This window comes from Sapajus apella, unplaced genomic scaffold, assembly GCF_009761245.1.
Source record: "Sapajus apella isolate SASKATOON/1434 unplaced genomic scaffold, GSC_monkey_1.0 scaffold88, whole genome shotgun sequence".
NCBI classification, from domain to species: Eukaryota; Metazoa; Chordata; class Mammalia; order Primates; family Cebidae; genus Sapajus; species Sapajus apella.
In genome coordinates this window covers 5412584-5425883 of record NW_022437028.1, presented here as the reverse complement: position 1 = coordinate 5425883, position 13300 = coordinate 5412584, and the positions used below count along the sequence as shown (strand labels likewise).

The window sequence follows — 13300 nt, the reverse complement described above, 5'->3', positions numbered from 1 at the left end:
TCCTACTGCTTTAGTTCAAGCCTCATCATCTTCAGCCTGGCCTCCTGCCACAGCCACCTAACTGACTGGCCTGCCTCCAGTCTCGGGTCCCTTAAACTGAAACGCACACCACTGCCAGAGGGACATTTCTAAACCTTTCGATGCTCCCCTGCTGCCTAAGGGAGAAATGTCATACGCAGTACTTCTTATGACAGGCACGATATGACCTTATCGCAACACAGACAGTCCTTTCTGATCTCCGGCCTCACTGCCTGCTGTTCTCCCATAAGCATCCTCGGCTCCAGGCGGGCTGGACCCTAACCCAACAGCTGTGTCATGTATGGGTGCTTCTGCCCAGCTGCTCCTTGGCTAGGCTGCTTTCTCTTGGCCTAGAAAGCCCAGATCTCCCAACACAGCTCCCACATCACTTCCTCGGTGGACTCCTGGCTTGCATGGGTGGAAATGACAGTCCTCTTTCGTGCTCCCATGATAGCCTGCGCACACCTGCGTTTATCATTGTGCACACATGCATTCTCCCACAAGCCTCTGTGTGGACAGGCTCTGTGGCTCTCTTGTCCTTGACTCCCCAGTGCAACGCACAGTACCTGCATATAGCAGGAGTTCATTAAGTGTTTACTAAATGAAAAGGAGGAGATGGTGGCCAGACTGAGGGAATGGAGCCTCATGTGTCTCCCAGAGCTTTCTGATTACTGAACACACACACATTGGTGTCCTTTCCAACAGCACATTGGCTGACCTTGGTGGGGCCTGGGAAAGAGGTGGGGAAGGGATAATGACACACAGGGTTAGCTCCAATCTGGTTTTGAAGAGAAGTCATAAACTTACCCTGGTATTTACTCCTACAAAGACCATTAATACCCACACTAAAATGGAAGCAGCATTTTGTTACAAAACGAACAAAACTGTCATTTTTGAGCTTAGGCAAACACTGATCCTCCCTGTGCACCGGCTTCCTTAAATAGGATAATAACTGCCTGGTTTATATCACGGGTTGATATACGGATAAAAATGAGAAAGTAAAGTAAAAGTGCTTCACAGACAGTACCTAGCAGGTAGGTGTAAAAGGCAGTGCTATGACCACAGTGCCGACAAGGTGGAATTGGCTTAGCAGGCAGAACTTGTCGTAACAGTGGAGAGGCAGGAGCTTCGCCTTTGGGTAGCCTACTCTAAGCCACTATCATTAAACATACAGTCTAGGCTGGGTGCAGTGGCTCATTCCTGTACCTTGGGAGGCCAAGGCCGGGGGACTGCTTGAGACCAGGAGTTCAAGACCAGCCTGGTCAACATACGCAGACTCTGTCTCTACAAAAAATAAAGTAAAATCTAAGAAAAAGCTTCTGATTTGGACAACCAGGACCTGACAAAGAGTCTGTCACTTACAAGTTAAGTAACTTCGGACAAACAACTTCAACTCTCTGAGCCTCAGTTTCGTTAACTGGAAAATGAGGATACCATTACCTATCTTGCAGGGTTATCGTGAAGTTTAAATGAAAAGGTTTAGGTCAAGTGCCTAGCAAAATACCAGCAAAACAGCAGGCACTGAAATGAAACACAGAATTTTTGTTTTTGAGAGAGTCTCAGTCGCCCAGGCTGGAGTACAGTGGCGCGATCTTGGCTCACCTCAACCTCCGCCTCCCGGGTTCAAGTGCTGTCTCAGCCCCCTGAGTAGCTGGGATTATAGGCGTGTGCCATCGTGCTTGGCTAATTTTTTGTATTTTTAGTAGAGACAGGGGTTCACCATGTTGGCCAGGCTGGTCTCAAACTCCTGACCTCAGGTGATCTGCCCGCCTTGGACTCCCCACTGCTGGGATTACAGGTGTGAGTCACCGCACCTGGCCAATTCTTCTTATTAATACATTCATCCAAGTTTTTGTTCTCCTGCAAGGAAGATACAGAGATGCAACTCACCCTGAAATTCAAGAAGGAGAGAGGAATTGGCTGAGGCATCAGAGGGAAAGCCATTAGGTTCTCGGGCTGCTGAACTGTTCGATTTTGACTTTTCTTTCTAGAAAAGGAAAAAAAGAGGACTATGACAGAGCCAAGCAGGAGACTCACAGAGAGGGAGGAGGGTGCTATGTGCAGACCACAGAGGTCTGGGTTAGGACTGAACAGGAAGAATGACAGCAGCGTGAGAATCCAAGGACTCAAGGAAGAACAGAATCCTAGACAAGGCGTTTCTCCTCAAGACTCAGGAAAATGAACCCTTCTAGCAAGAATATCATGAATCATAAGCAGCAGGCAGATACATACACCTTGACTAGAAGATCCCATGGTATCCCTCTTCTGCTCCAATCAAACTGCTTCAGGCAACCCTTCTCTATACAAATGGGCAAGAAATACAAAACACTCATTTGAGAAAGATTCCTGTTTCTTTCTTTTTTTTTTTTTTTTTGAGACGGAGTTTCGCTCTTGTTACCCAGGCTGGAGTGCAATGGCGCGATCTCGGCTCACCGCAACCTCCGCCTCCTGGGTTCAGGCAATTCTCCTGCCTCAGCCTCCTGAGTAGCTAGGATTACAGGCACGTGCCACCATGCCCAGCTAATTTTTTGTATTTTTAGTAGAGACGGGGTTTCACCATGTTGACCAGGATGGTCTCGATCTCTTGACCTTGTGATCCACCCGCCTCGGCCTCCCAAAGTGCTGGGATTACAGGCGTGAGCCACCGCGCCCGGCCAGATTCCTGTTTCAGTAGCAGAGTGGGGAAAAAAGTGAGAGAAGAAGGAGCTTCATGTAATGCAGAGAGCGACGAGACAAATGAGCCTGGCTTAGCTGCATTCCTGATCCATCATCCTCATTCATTCACAATGATCACCCCAGCCAGGCGCGGTGGCTGACGCCCGTAATCCCAGAACTTTGGGAGGCCGAGGCAGGTGCATCACCTGAAAGCAAGAGTTTGAGACCAGCCTGGCCAACATGGTGAAACCCCATCTCTACCAAAAATATAAAAATCAGCTGGGTATGCTGGCACATGCCTATAATCCCAGCTACTTGGGAGGCTGAGGCAGGAGAATTGCTTGAACCCAGGAGGTGGAGGTTGCAGTGAAGCAAGATGGCACTACTGTACTCCAGTCTGGGCGACAGAGGCTCCATCTCTAAATAAATAAATAAATAAAAATACAAAAATTAGCCAGGTGTGGTGGCATGAACCTGTAATCCCAGCTACTCTAAAGGCTGAGGCAGGAGAATTGCTTGAACCCAGCAGGTGGAGGTTGTAGTGAGCTGAGATCACGCCACTTCATAACAGCCTGGGCGAAAGAGCGAAACTCCATCTCAAAAACAAAAACAAAAACAAAAATTGCCCCCTCTCCAACAACAAAAAAATACCAAAACCAAAATGATCAAATGATCACCCCATGTCTATCTTTACTTATAACATTTTTAAAAAGAAGGATGTAGGTTATAAATGCAGGGCAATCACAGTGGGACAGTGGGCAGGTAACTGCCAGCTTGCAACAAGAAACCCAAGGGCCAGGCATAGTGGCTCACACCTGTAATCTTAGCACCTGGGGAGACCAAGGCAGGAGGATCACTTGAGCCCAGGAGTTTGAGACCAGCCTGGGTAACATAGTAAGACCCCATCTCTACAAAAAATAAAAAATTAGCCACATACGGTGGCACATGCTGGTCATCCCAGCCACTGAGAAGGCTGAGGTGGGAGGACCACTTGAGCCTGAGAGTTCAATGCTGCAGTGAGCTACGAAGAAAAAAAAAAAAAAAAAAAAAAGCCCAGAGTAAATCCAAGCATATGCAAATGAGAGCATCTCAAAAGCCAAAAGTTTAAATCTAGTAGCCTCAAATTTACCAGTTCAGGCCAGGTATAGTGGCTCAGACCTGTAATCTAAGCACTGTGTGGGAGGCTAAGGCCAGCGGATCACAAGGTCAGGAGTTCAAGATCAGCCTGGCCAATATGGTGAAACCTCATATCTACCAAAAAATACAATAATTAGCTGGGCGTGGAGGCATGCGTCTATAATCCCAGCTACTCAGGAGGCTGAGGCAGGAGAATTGCTTGAACTTGGGAAGCGGAGGTTGAAGTGAGCCAAGATCTCGCCACTGCACTCCAGCCTGGGTGACAGTGAGACTCTGTCTCAAAAAAAAAAAAAAAAAAGGGAGATCATTTCAACCTAAGGTAGAGGTTGCAGTAAGATGAGATTGTGCCACAGCACTCCAGCCTGGGTGACAAAATGAGAACCTGTCTCAAAAAAAAAAAAAAAAAAAAAAGTTGTTTTGAGGAAGAAGCAATTGAGGCAATTTGTTATGAAAAATATAACTGCTCAAATAAAAACTAAGTGAATGAGTTTAACTGAAGTCTATACAACCAAAGAAAAGATTATTGAGCAAAAACTGTGTTGAGAAACTCAGAATGCACCAGGAAAAAGATAGGAAGTGAAATGAATGAGAGAAAAGCTAAGAAATAAAGGAGTTACTTGGGTATGGTGCTCACTCCTGCCATCCCAACACTTTGGGAGGACAAGGCAGAAGGACCACTTGAGCCTAGGAGTTCAAGACCAGCCTGGGCAACAAAGCAAGGCCCTGTCCCTACAAACAATTTAAAAGTCAGCCAGGCATGGTGGCACGTTCCTGTAGTCCCAGGTGCTTGGGAGGCAGAGGCATAAGGATTGCTTGAGCCCAGGAGTTCAAGGCTACACTGAACTATCATTGTATCACTGTATTCCAGCATGGGCTATGCAGTGAGATAGTCTCAAAAAAAAAAAAAAGAAAAGAAAAGAAAAAGCAACATTACAGGATATTGTAAGAGAATTCCACGGAGATCAAAGATAGAAGAAAAGTTTCCAGGAAGCCAAGTGGACCACCTACAAGGACTCAGGAATGAGAATAACATCACATTTCTCAACATCGACACTGAATGTACAATTCATTAATAGCTTTGAATGCTGAAAGAAAATAATTTTGAACCTAGAATTTCATGTATATGTAAAATCATCAATTTTAAACATGAAACTTGAATAAAGATATTTTCAGAACATTTTCCGCACAAAAGCCCTCTTTGACAATCTCTTCAAGGATGTATTTTAGCAAAAAGAAAAACACATGTAGGAGAAAACGGTAAGAAGTAGGTGCAGGAGGCTTGGCGCGGTGGCTCATGCCTACGATCCCAGCACTTTAGGAGGTTGAGACAGGCAAGTCACCTTTTTTTTTTTTTTTTTTTTGGTGGTGTGTACAAAGGGCAGGGACTTAGCAAGTCACTTGAGGTCAGGAGTTCAAGACTAGCCTGGCCAACATGGTGAAACCCGTCTCTACCAGAAAAAAAACTAACATTATCTGGGTGTGGTAGCACGCACCTGTAGTCCCAGCTACCTGGAAAGCTAGGCAGCAGAATCACTTGAACCCAGGGGGCAGAGGCTGCAGTGAGTCGAGATCATCCCACTGCACTCCAGCCTCCAGCCTCAAGCCTCAAAAAAAGAAGTAGGTGCGGCCGGGCGCGGTGGCTCAAGCCTGTAATCCCAGCACTTTGGGAGGCCGAGGCGGGTGGATCACGGGGTCAAGAGATCGAGGCCCTCCTTGGTCAACCGGGTCTCTACTAAAAATACAAAACATTAGCTGGGCATGGTGGCGCATGCCTGTAATCCCAGCTACTCAGGAGGCTGAGGCAGGAGAATTGCCTGAACCCAGGAGGCGGAGGTTGCGGTGAGCCGAGATCGTGCCATTGCACTCCAGCCTGGGTAAGGAGAGCGAAACTCCGTCAAAAAAAAAAAAAAAAAAAAAAAAAATGAAGTAGGTGCATGAAATTTTAGGCAAGGCTGGGCATGGTGGCTCATACCGAGCACTTTGGGAGGTGGAGATGGGCGGATCACCTGAGGTCAGGAGTTGGGAGACCAGCCTGGCCAACATGAAGAAACCCTGTCTCTACTAAAAATATAAAAATTAGATGGGCATGGTGGTACATACCTATAACCCCAGCTACTCTGGAGGCTAAGGCAGGAGAACTGCTTGAACACGGGAGGCAGAGGTTGCAGTGAGCTGAGATCACACCACTGCACTCCAGCCTGAGCAACAGAGTGAGACTCTGTCTTGAAAAAAACAAAACAAAATAAAGAAACAACAACAAAAATTAGCTGGATGTGGTGGCATGTGCCTGTAGTCCCAGCTACTCAGGAGGCTGAAGTGGGAGGATCACTTTAGCCCAGGGGACGAAGGTTGCAGTGAATCGAGATTGCACCACAGCAATCCAGTCTGGGTGAAAGACTAAAACCCCATCTTAAAAAATAATATTTAAAAAAAAAGGAGCAGAGTCACAGATTGCCATGTGTAAACCAAAAAAAAACCCCACAAAAATTGTAGGGAGTTGTTTAGTGGATGTAGAGTTTTAGAGTTTTCCAAAAAGCAAATCAGAGACTGGTTGGACAATAATGTGAATTGTGAATGTATTTAACTGTACACTTATTAAATGGTTAGAATAGTATATTTTGTATGTATTTTACAATTAAAAATTTTAAAATGAGGCTGGACATGGTGGCTCACGCCTGTAATCCCAGCACTTTGGGAGGCTGAGGTGGGCAGATCACCTGAGGTCAGGAGTTTGAGGCTGGCCTGACCAATATGAAGAAACCCCGTCTCTACTAAAAATACAAAAAACTAGCTGGGTGTGGTGGCGCATGCCTGTAATCCCAGCTAGTCACGAGGCTGAGGCAGTGGAATCGCTTGGACCCGGGAGGTGGAGGTTGCGGTGAGCTGAGATCGCACCACTGCACTCCAGCCCGGGCAACAACAGTGAAACTCCATCTCAAAAAAATAAAAAATAAAAAAATTTTAAAAATGAATATAGCCATTACTCTCTAAAACGTTAAGAAAAGAAAAGGAGCAGAAAGGTAGAAGAAACCTGGATTGCTAGAGACTGTCAGAGCTGAACCACCATACCGCACCTGGATTTCCTCTAAGAAAACAAATAAGATACATGACTTTCTTAAACCATTGCTATTTTCAGTTTTCTGTCACTCACAGCTAAACCTAATCTTAACATGCACAATAAGCAAAAAATGTGAAACAGAGCACAACAGAATCAAAAGACACACCAGTCAAATTATAAATCAACGACCAGGCACGATGGTTCACACCTGTAATCCCAGCACTTTGGGAGGCCGAGATGGGCAGATCATTTGAGGTCAGGAGCTTGAGACCAGCCTGGCTAACATCGTCAAACCACATCTCTACTACATATACAAAAATTAATCGGGCATGGTGGTGTGTGCCTGTAATCTCAGGAGACTGAGGCAAGAAAATCACTTGAACCTAGAAGGCGAAGGTTGCAGTGAGCTGAGATTGTGCCACTGCACTCCAGCATGGGCGATAGAACAAGACTGTCTCATGACCAGGTGCAGTGGCTCAGCCTGTAATCCCAACACTTTGGGAGGCCGAGGAGGGTGGATCATGAGGTCAGGAGTTCAAAACCAACCTGGCCGACATGGTGAAACCCCCGTCTCTGTTAAAAATAGAAAAATTAGCTGGGCGTGATGGCAGGTGCCTGTTCAGCTACTCAGGAGGCTGACAGGAAAATCACTAGAACCCGGGAGGCAGAGGTTGCAGTGAGCCGAGACTGTACCACTGCACTTCAGCCTGGGAAACACAGTGAGACTCCGTCTCAAAAAAAATAAAAAAAAAGGAAAAGAAAAAAAACAACTCTCAAAAAAAAATTAATCAACAGAAAGGTTAGAAATGGAAATAACAGCCAGGCGCAGTGGCTCACACCCATAATCCCAACATTTTGGGAGGCTGAGGCGGCAGATCACCTGAGGTTGGGAGTTCGAGAAAAGTCTGACCAACATGGAGAAACCCTGTCTCTACTAAAGGTACAAAATTAGCCAGGTGTGGTGGTGCATGCCTGTAATCCCAGTAGCCTGGGAGGCTAAGGCAGGAAAATCGCTTGAACCAAGAGGCGGAGGCTGCAGTGAGTCAAAATTGCGCCACTGCACTGCAGTCTGGGTGACACAGCAAAACTCAGTCTCGAACAACAACAAAAATTAGCTAGGCATGGTGGTGGGCACCTGTAGTCCCAGCTACTTGGGAGGCTGAAACAGGAGAATCACTTGAACCAGGGAGCGGACGTTGTAGTTAGCTGAGATCACACCATTGCACTCCAGCCCGGGCAACAAGAACGAAACTCTCTCAAAAAACAACAACAACAACAACAAAAAACATAAAACAAAAACAAAAAAAAAGCAAGAAATGGAAATATCAAGCCATGCATGGTGGAGTGTATCTGTGGTCCCAGCTCCTGGAGGTGAGGGAGAGGCTGGGGCAGGAGGATCACCTGAGCACTTAGCTCACTGCAACCCTCCCACATCAACCTCCTGAGTGGCTGGGACAAATGTATACATATCCACATAGAAAAAGGTGAAATTGGCTCCTACTTCACACATGTACACAAATTCCAGTTGTGCTCTAAATGGGACTAGAAAAATAAGCTTGTAGAAAATCATATGGAAGAGTATCTTCATGGTCTCAAAGAAGGAAGATATTTAAGACACTTAAAAGTACTAATTATAAAGAAAAGGTTGCTTTATTTACATTACAATTTTGGGGCTGGGTGCAACGGCTGATGCCTGTAATCCCAGTATTTTGGGAGACCAAAGCAGAAAGATCCTTTAAGCCCAAAAGTTCAAGATCATCCTGGGCAACATACCAAGACCCTGTGTCTACAAAACTAAAAAAAATTAGCCAGGCCAGGCTCAGTGGCTCACACCTGTAATCCCAGCACTTGGGAAGCCAAGGTGGGTGGATTACGAAGTCAAGAGTTCAAGATCAGCCTGGCCAATATGGTGAAATCCTGTCTCTACTAAAAATACAAAAATTTTCTTCATTTTTTATTCTGATGACTGTAAAAAAAAAAAAAAATTAGCCGGCCATGGTGGTGTGCACCTGTAGTACTAGTTACTCAGGAGGCTGAGGCAGGAGAATCACTTGAACCCGGGAGGCAGAGGTTGTGATGAGCTGAGATCCTGCCACTGCACTCCAGCCTGCAGCCAGAGCAAGACTACATCTCAAAAAAAAAAAAAAAAAAAAAATTGCCAGGTGTGGCGGTGCACACCTGTGGTCCTGTGGTCCCAGCTACTTGGGAGGCTGAGGTGGGAGAATGCTTTGAGCCCTAGAGGTCAAGGCCGCAGTGAGCCGTGATTGCACCACTGCATTCCAGCCTGGGCAACAGACTGACACCCCCTCAAAAGAAAACAAAACAATTAACAACTTCTGGTATTCAACACACCCTAAAGAGAGTGCAAAGACAAACCACAGATGGGAAAAGGTATGAATAGCATGTAATCAAGAAAGGACTTATGTCCAGAACATAGAGAATTCCTGTAAGTCACAATAAAAAGACCTTAACCAAATAGACAAGTGGGCAAAAGACTTCAACAGGCACTTCCTAAAACAAGAAACCCAAAGGACTAATAAACACGGAATAGGTGCCCAATCTCATTAGTAATTACATCAGTCGTTAAATGACGGCCACACTGAGATATCTTTACACCTGTAAAGATATCTAAACACTACCTGGTGCTGATGAGGATTTAGAGCAATGAAAACTCTTGTTTCTGGTGGGAATATAAATTGGTACAACTACAATTTCAGAAAATAGGTTAGCGTCAGCTAGTATAGGGCAAAACACACACACCCTAAGACCCAGCCACTCCCCTTCCAAGGATATACCCTGGGAGCTCACGCACATGTTGACCTGGATTCTGAACAAGAATGTTCACAGAGGCATTATTCCTATTAGTCCTAACTGGGAACAACCTCAATGTCTATCTACAGGAGAACCAAAAAAATAAATTACACTATAGCCCTGTGATGAATATGCAGCAAAATACAGCACAGGGAGCAATGAAAAGGAAGGAATAGCTCGAAGGGCAACACACATGCATTTTGTAAACACAATGCTGAGCACGAGAAACAAGACACACGAAAACAGATACTTCATCATGCTGTTTACGTAACGCTAAAAATCTCAGAGCCTGGCGCGGCAGCACATGCCTATAATGCCAGTTATTTGGGAGGCTGAGGCAAGATTGCTTGAGCCCAAAAGTTCGAATCCAGCCTGGGCAACAAGGCACCCCCATCTCTAAAAAAGCAAAAAGGGTGGGCACAGTGGCTCATGCCTGTAATCCCACCACTTTGGGAGGCCAAGGTGGGAAGATCATTTGATCCCAGGAGTTTGAAACCTACCAGCTTAGGCTAATACAGCAAGCTCCAATATTTACAAAAAAAGAAAAAGGAAAAAAAAATTAACCAGGCATGATGGCATGTGCCTGTGGTCACAGCTACTCAGAAGGCTGAAGTGGGAGGATTGCTTGAGCCTGGGAGGTCAAGACTCCAGTGAGCTGAGATCATGCTACTGCACTCCAGCCTGGGTGACAGACAGAGTGAGATTTTGTCTCTGGAAAAAAATCTCAAAAATAATAAAAGAGTCATTATGAATGACCAGAGAAATAGTAAGAAAAGCAAAAGTAGGAGAGTGATTATCTCTACAGGGGCAGGAGGAAGACAATGCGAAGAACTGCAGAGAGGTCTGCTGGGGTCTTGGCAAACCTCTACGTTTTGCACTGAGTGGTTCTGACAATTCATACTCTGTACATTTATGTTTTATATACTTCTCTGTTTTATACTTGAAATTTTAAAAAACAATTGGAAAAAAAAAGCTAGAAAAAATCTGGGTATTTATCACCCAGAACACTGGTAGACTTTATAAGAATATATAAGAAATAGAATAAGAAAATGCAATGCATGAGCCAAAAGTAATAATTCTATTTATATTTACAGATACATGGAGGGTTCTCAAAACCAACACTGGGCCAGGCGAGGTGGTGCACACCTGTCATCCCAGCACTTTGGGAGGCTGAGGCAGTGGGATCACTTGAGGTCAGGAGTTCGAGACCAATCTGGCCAAAATGGTGAAACCCTGTCTCCACTAAAAATATAAAAATTAGCCAGGCATGGTGGTAGGTGCCTGTAATCCCAGCTCTACTCAGGAGGCTAAGGCAGGAGAATTGCTTGAACCCTGGAGGCTGAGATTGCAGTAAGCTGAGATTGCACCACTGCACTCCAGCCTGTGTGACAAGAGTGAGGCCCTATCTCAAAAAAAAAAAAAAAAAAAAAAAAAAAAAAAATGCAGGTACCCAAATACAAAGGCCTACATCAGAATCAGACAGAAAGATATATATACATATGACACACGCACTACAGTGAGGGGGCTGATTGCATAAGAGCAAATATCAGCAAACTTTTCCTTAAAGGGCCAGATCATAAATACTTTAGGTTTCATGGGCCTTATGGTAACCACTCAATCTGCCATTATAATTAAAAAGCAGCACAGACAATAAGAAAATCAGTAGGTATAGTTATGAGTTATGTTCTTTTTTTCTGAGATGGAGTCTTACACTGTCACCCAGGCTGGTGTGCAGTGGTGCAATCTCGGCTCACTGCAACCTCTGCCTCCCAGGTTCAAATAATTCTTCCTGCCTCAGCCTCCCAAGTAGCTGGGATTACAGGCACGCACCACTATGCCCAGCTAATTTTTTGTATTTTTCATAGAGACAGGGTTTCATTATTTTGGCCAGGCTGCTCTTGAACTCCTGACCTCAAGTGATCTGTCCGCCTCGGCCTCCCAAAGTGCTGAGATCACAGGCATGAGCCATTGCACCTGACCAGTTATATTCTAATAGAACTACAGTGACAAACACAAGGAATATGCCAGGGCTGGAGTTTGTCAAGCCCTGGAAAAGGGGCTTGGGTTAAGGGAAAGGAATAAAGAAGGAAAATAATAAAGAGAGGCCTTGCATGGACCAGTAACAGGAGGGCCTTGAAGTATTTTCTGCTCAATTCTAGGGAAATAAATTCCTTTAATGAAGAGGCAATCAAATAAAGAAATAAAGAAAACGGTACCTTTCTGATGTTGTAATTTTCTTCCACACTTACCTCCTTGCTGTCTGTCACAGGAACCCACTTAAATATCCTGAGGGACGTGTCACCCACAGTCACCCACTTTTTCTCCCTAAAAGAAAGACACTTCTTAGAATCAATAAAGCAATGGTTTTCTGTTTATCATTTGTGCTTTTCTACCTCTCAACAGATCATTCCTTCAATCTGGAATCCTTCTGAACTTCCTCTTGGTGGGGTATGGTAGCTCACACCTGTAATCCCAGCACCCTGGGAGGCTGAGGCAGGAGGATCACTCAAGCTTAGGAGTTTTGAAAACGGCCTGGGCAATTTGGCAAGACCTCATCTCTAAAAAAAATACAGGCCAGGTGCAGTGGCTCACACCTGTAATCCCAGCACTTCGGGAGACCCAAGCAGGTGGATCGCTTGAGTCCAGGAGTTTGAGACCAGCCTGGCTAACATGGTGAAAAGTAGCTGGGCGTGGTGATGTGTACCTGTAATCCCAGCTCCTCAGGAGGCTAAAGTGGGAGAATTCCTTGAGCCCAGGAGGCAGAGGTTGCAGTGAACTGAGATGGTGCCACTGCACTCCAGCCTGGGCAACAGAGTGTCATCTCAAAAAATAAAAAGATGTGGGACACAGCCTGGAAGGTAGCACACACATACAGCACCATATTCCTTTTTACTTGCACATGAGTTACTCCCTGTGCTTTTCTCTTTACCAAAGGTACGAGTTCAATTACATTTATTTTTGTTTTTTTGAGATAGGATCTCATTCTGCCTCCCTGGCTGGACTGCAGTGGCACAATCGTAATTCACTGCAGGCTCGACCGCCTGGAGTAATCCTTCCACCTCAGCCTCTCGAGTAGCTGGGACTAGAGGTGCACGTCACCACACCCAGCCAATTTTTTATTTTTTGTAGAGATGGGGTCTCTCTTTGTTGCCCATGCTGGTCTTGAACTCTTGGCCTCAAGCGATCTACTCACCTTGGCCTCCCAAAATGCTTGGATTACAGGCATCAGTCACCACACCAGGCTCCTGTCTCCATTTAAGGGTCCCTCCAAGGGAAAAACAATCCCAGGAGAGACAGACACCTGCTGCTGGGAGTAGGGCGTGGGGGGTGTGAAATGTTAGGACCCGTTCCCTTTCTGGGTTATTAAGACTGCATAAAGTGCCGGGCGCGGTGGCTCATGCCTGTAATCCCAGCACTTTGGGAGGCCGAGGCGGGTGGATCACGAGGTCAAGAGATCGAGACCATCCTGGTCAACATGGTGAAACCCCGTCTCTACTAAAAATACAAAAAATTAGCTGGGCATGGTGGCGCGTGCCTGTAATCCCAGCTACTCAGGAGGCTGAGGCAGGAGAATTGCCTGAACCCAGGAGGCGGAGGTTGCGGTGAGCCGAGATCGCGCCA

At 45.7% G+C, this 13300-nt stretch overlaps 1 protein-coding gene across 4 annotated transcripts in view; it reads right to left on the bottom strand.

The window, feature by feature from the left end:
* BCL7B (BAF chromatin remodeling complex subunit BCL7B) overlaps positions 1-13300 on the bottom strand; it is a 24143-nt gene that overhangs the window by 4723 nt on the left and 6120 nt on the right. For 2 of the 4 annotated variants that reach the window (XM_032254982.1, XM_032254980.1), the window contains exons 2-3: positions 11929-12004; positions 1909-2005 (exon numbers count right to left, since the gene is read on the bottom strand). In XM_032254982.1, coding sequence (XP_032110873.1) covers positions 1909-2005; positions 11929-12004 — 173 coding nt within the window. Of the gene's footprint in view, positions 1-1908; positions 2006-11895; positions 12005-13300 lie in introns of all 4 variants that reach the window. The other 2 variants (XM_032254981.1, XM_032254979.1) reach the window with 1 other exon arrangement.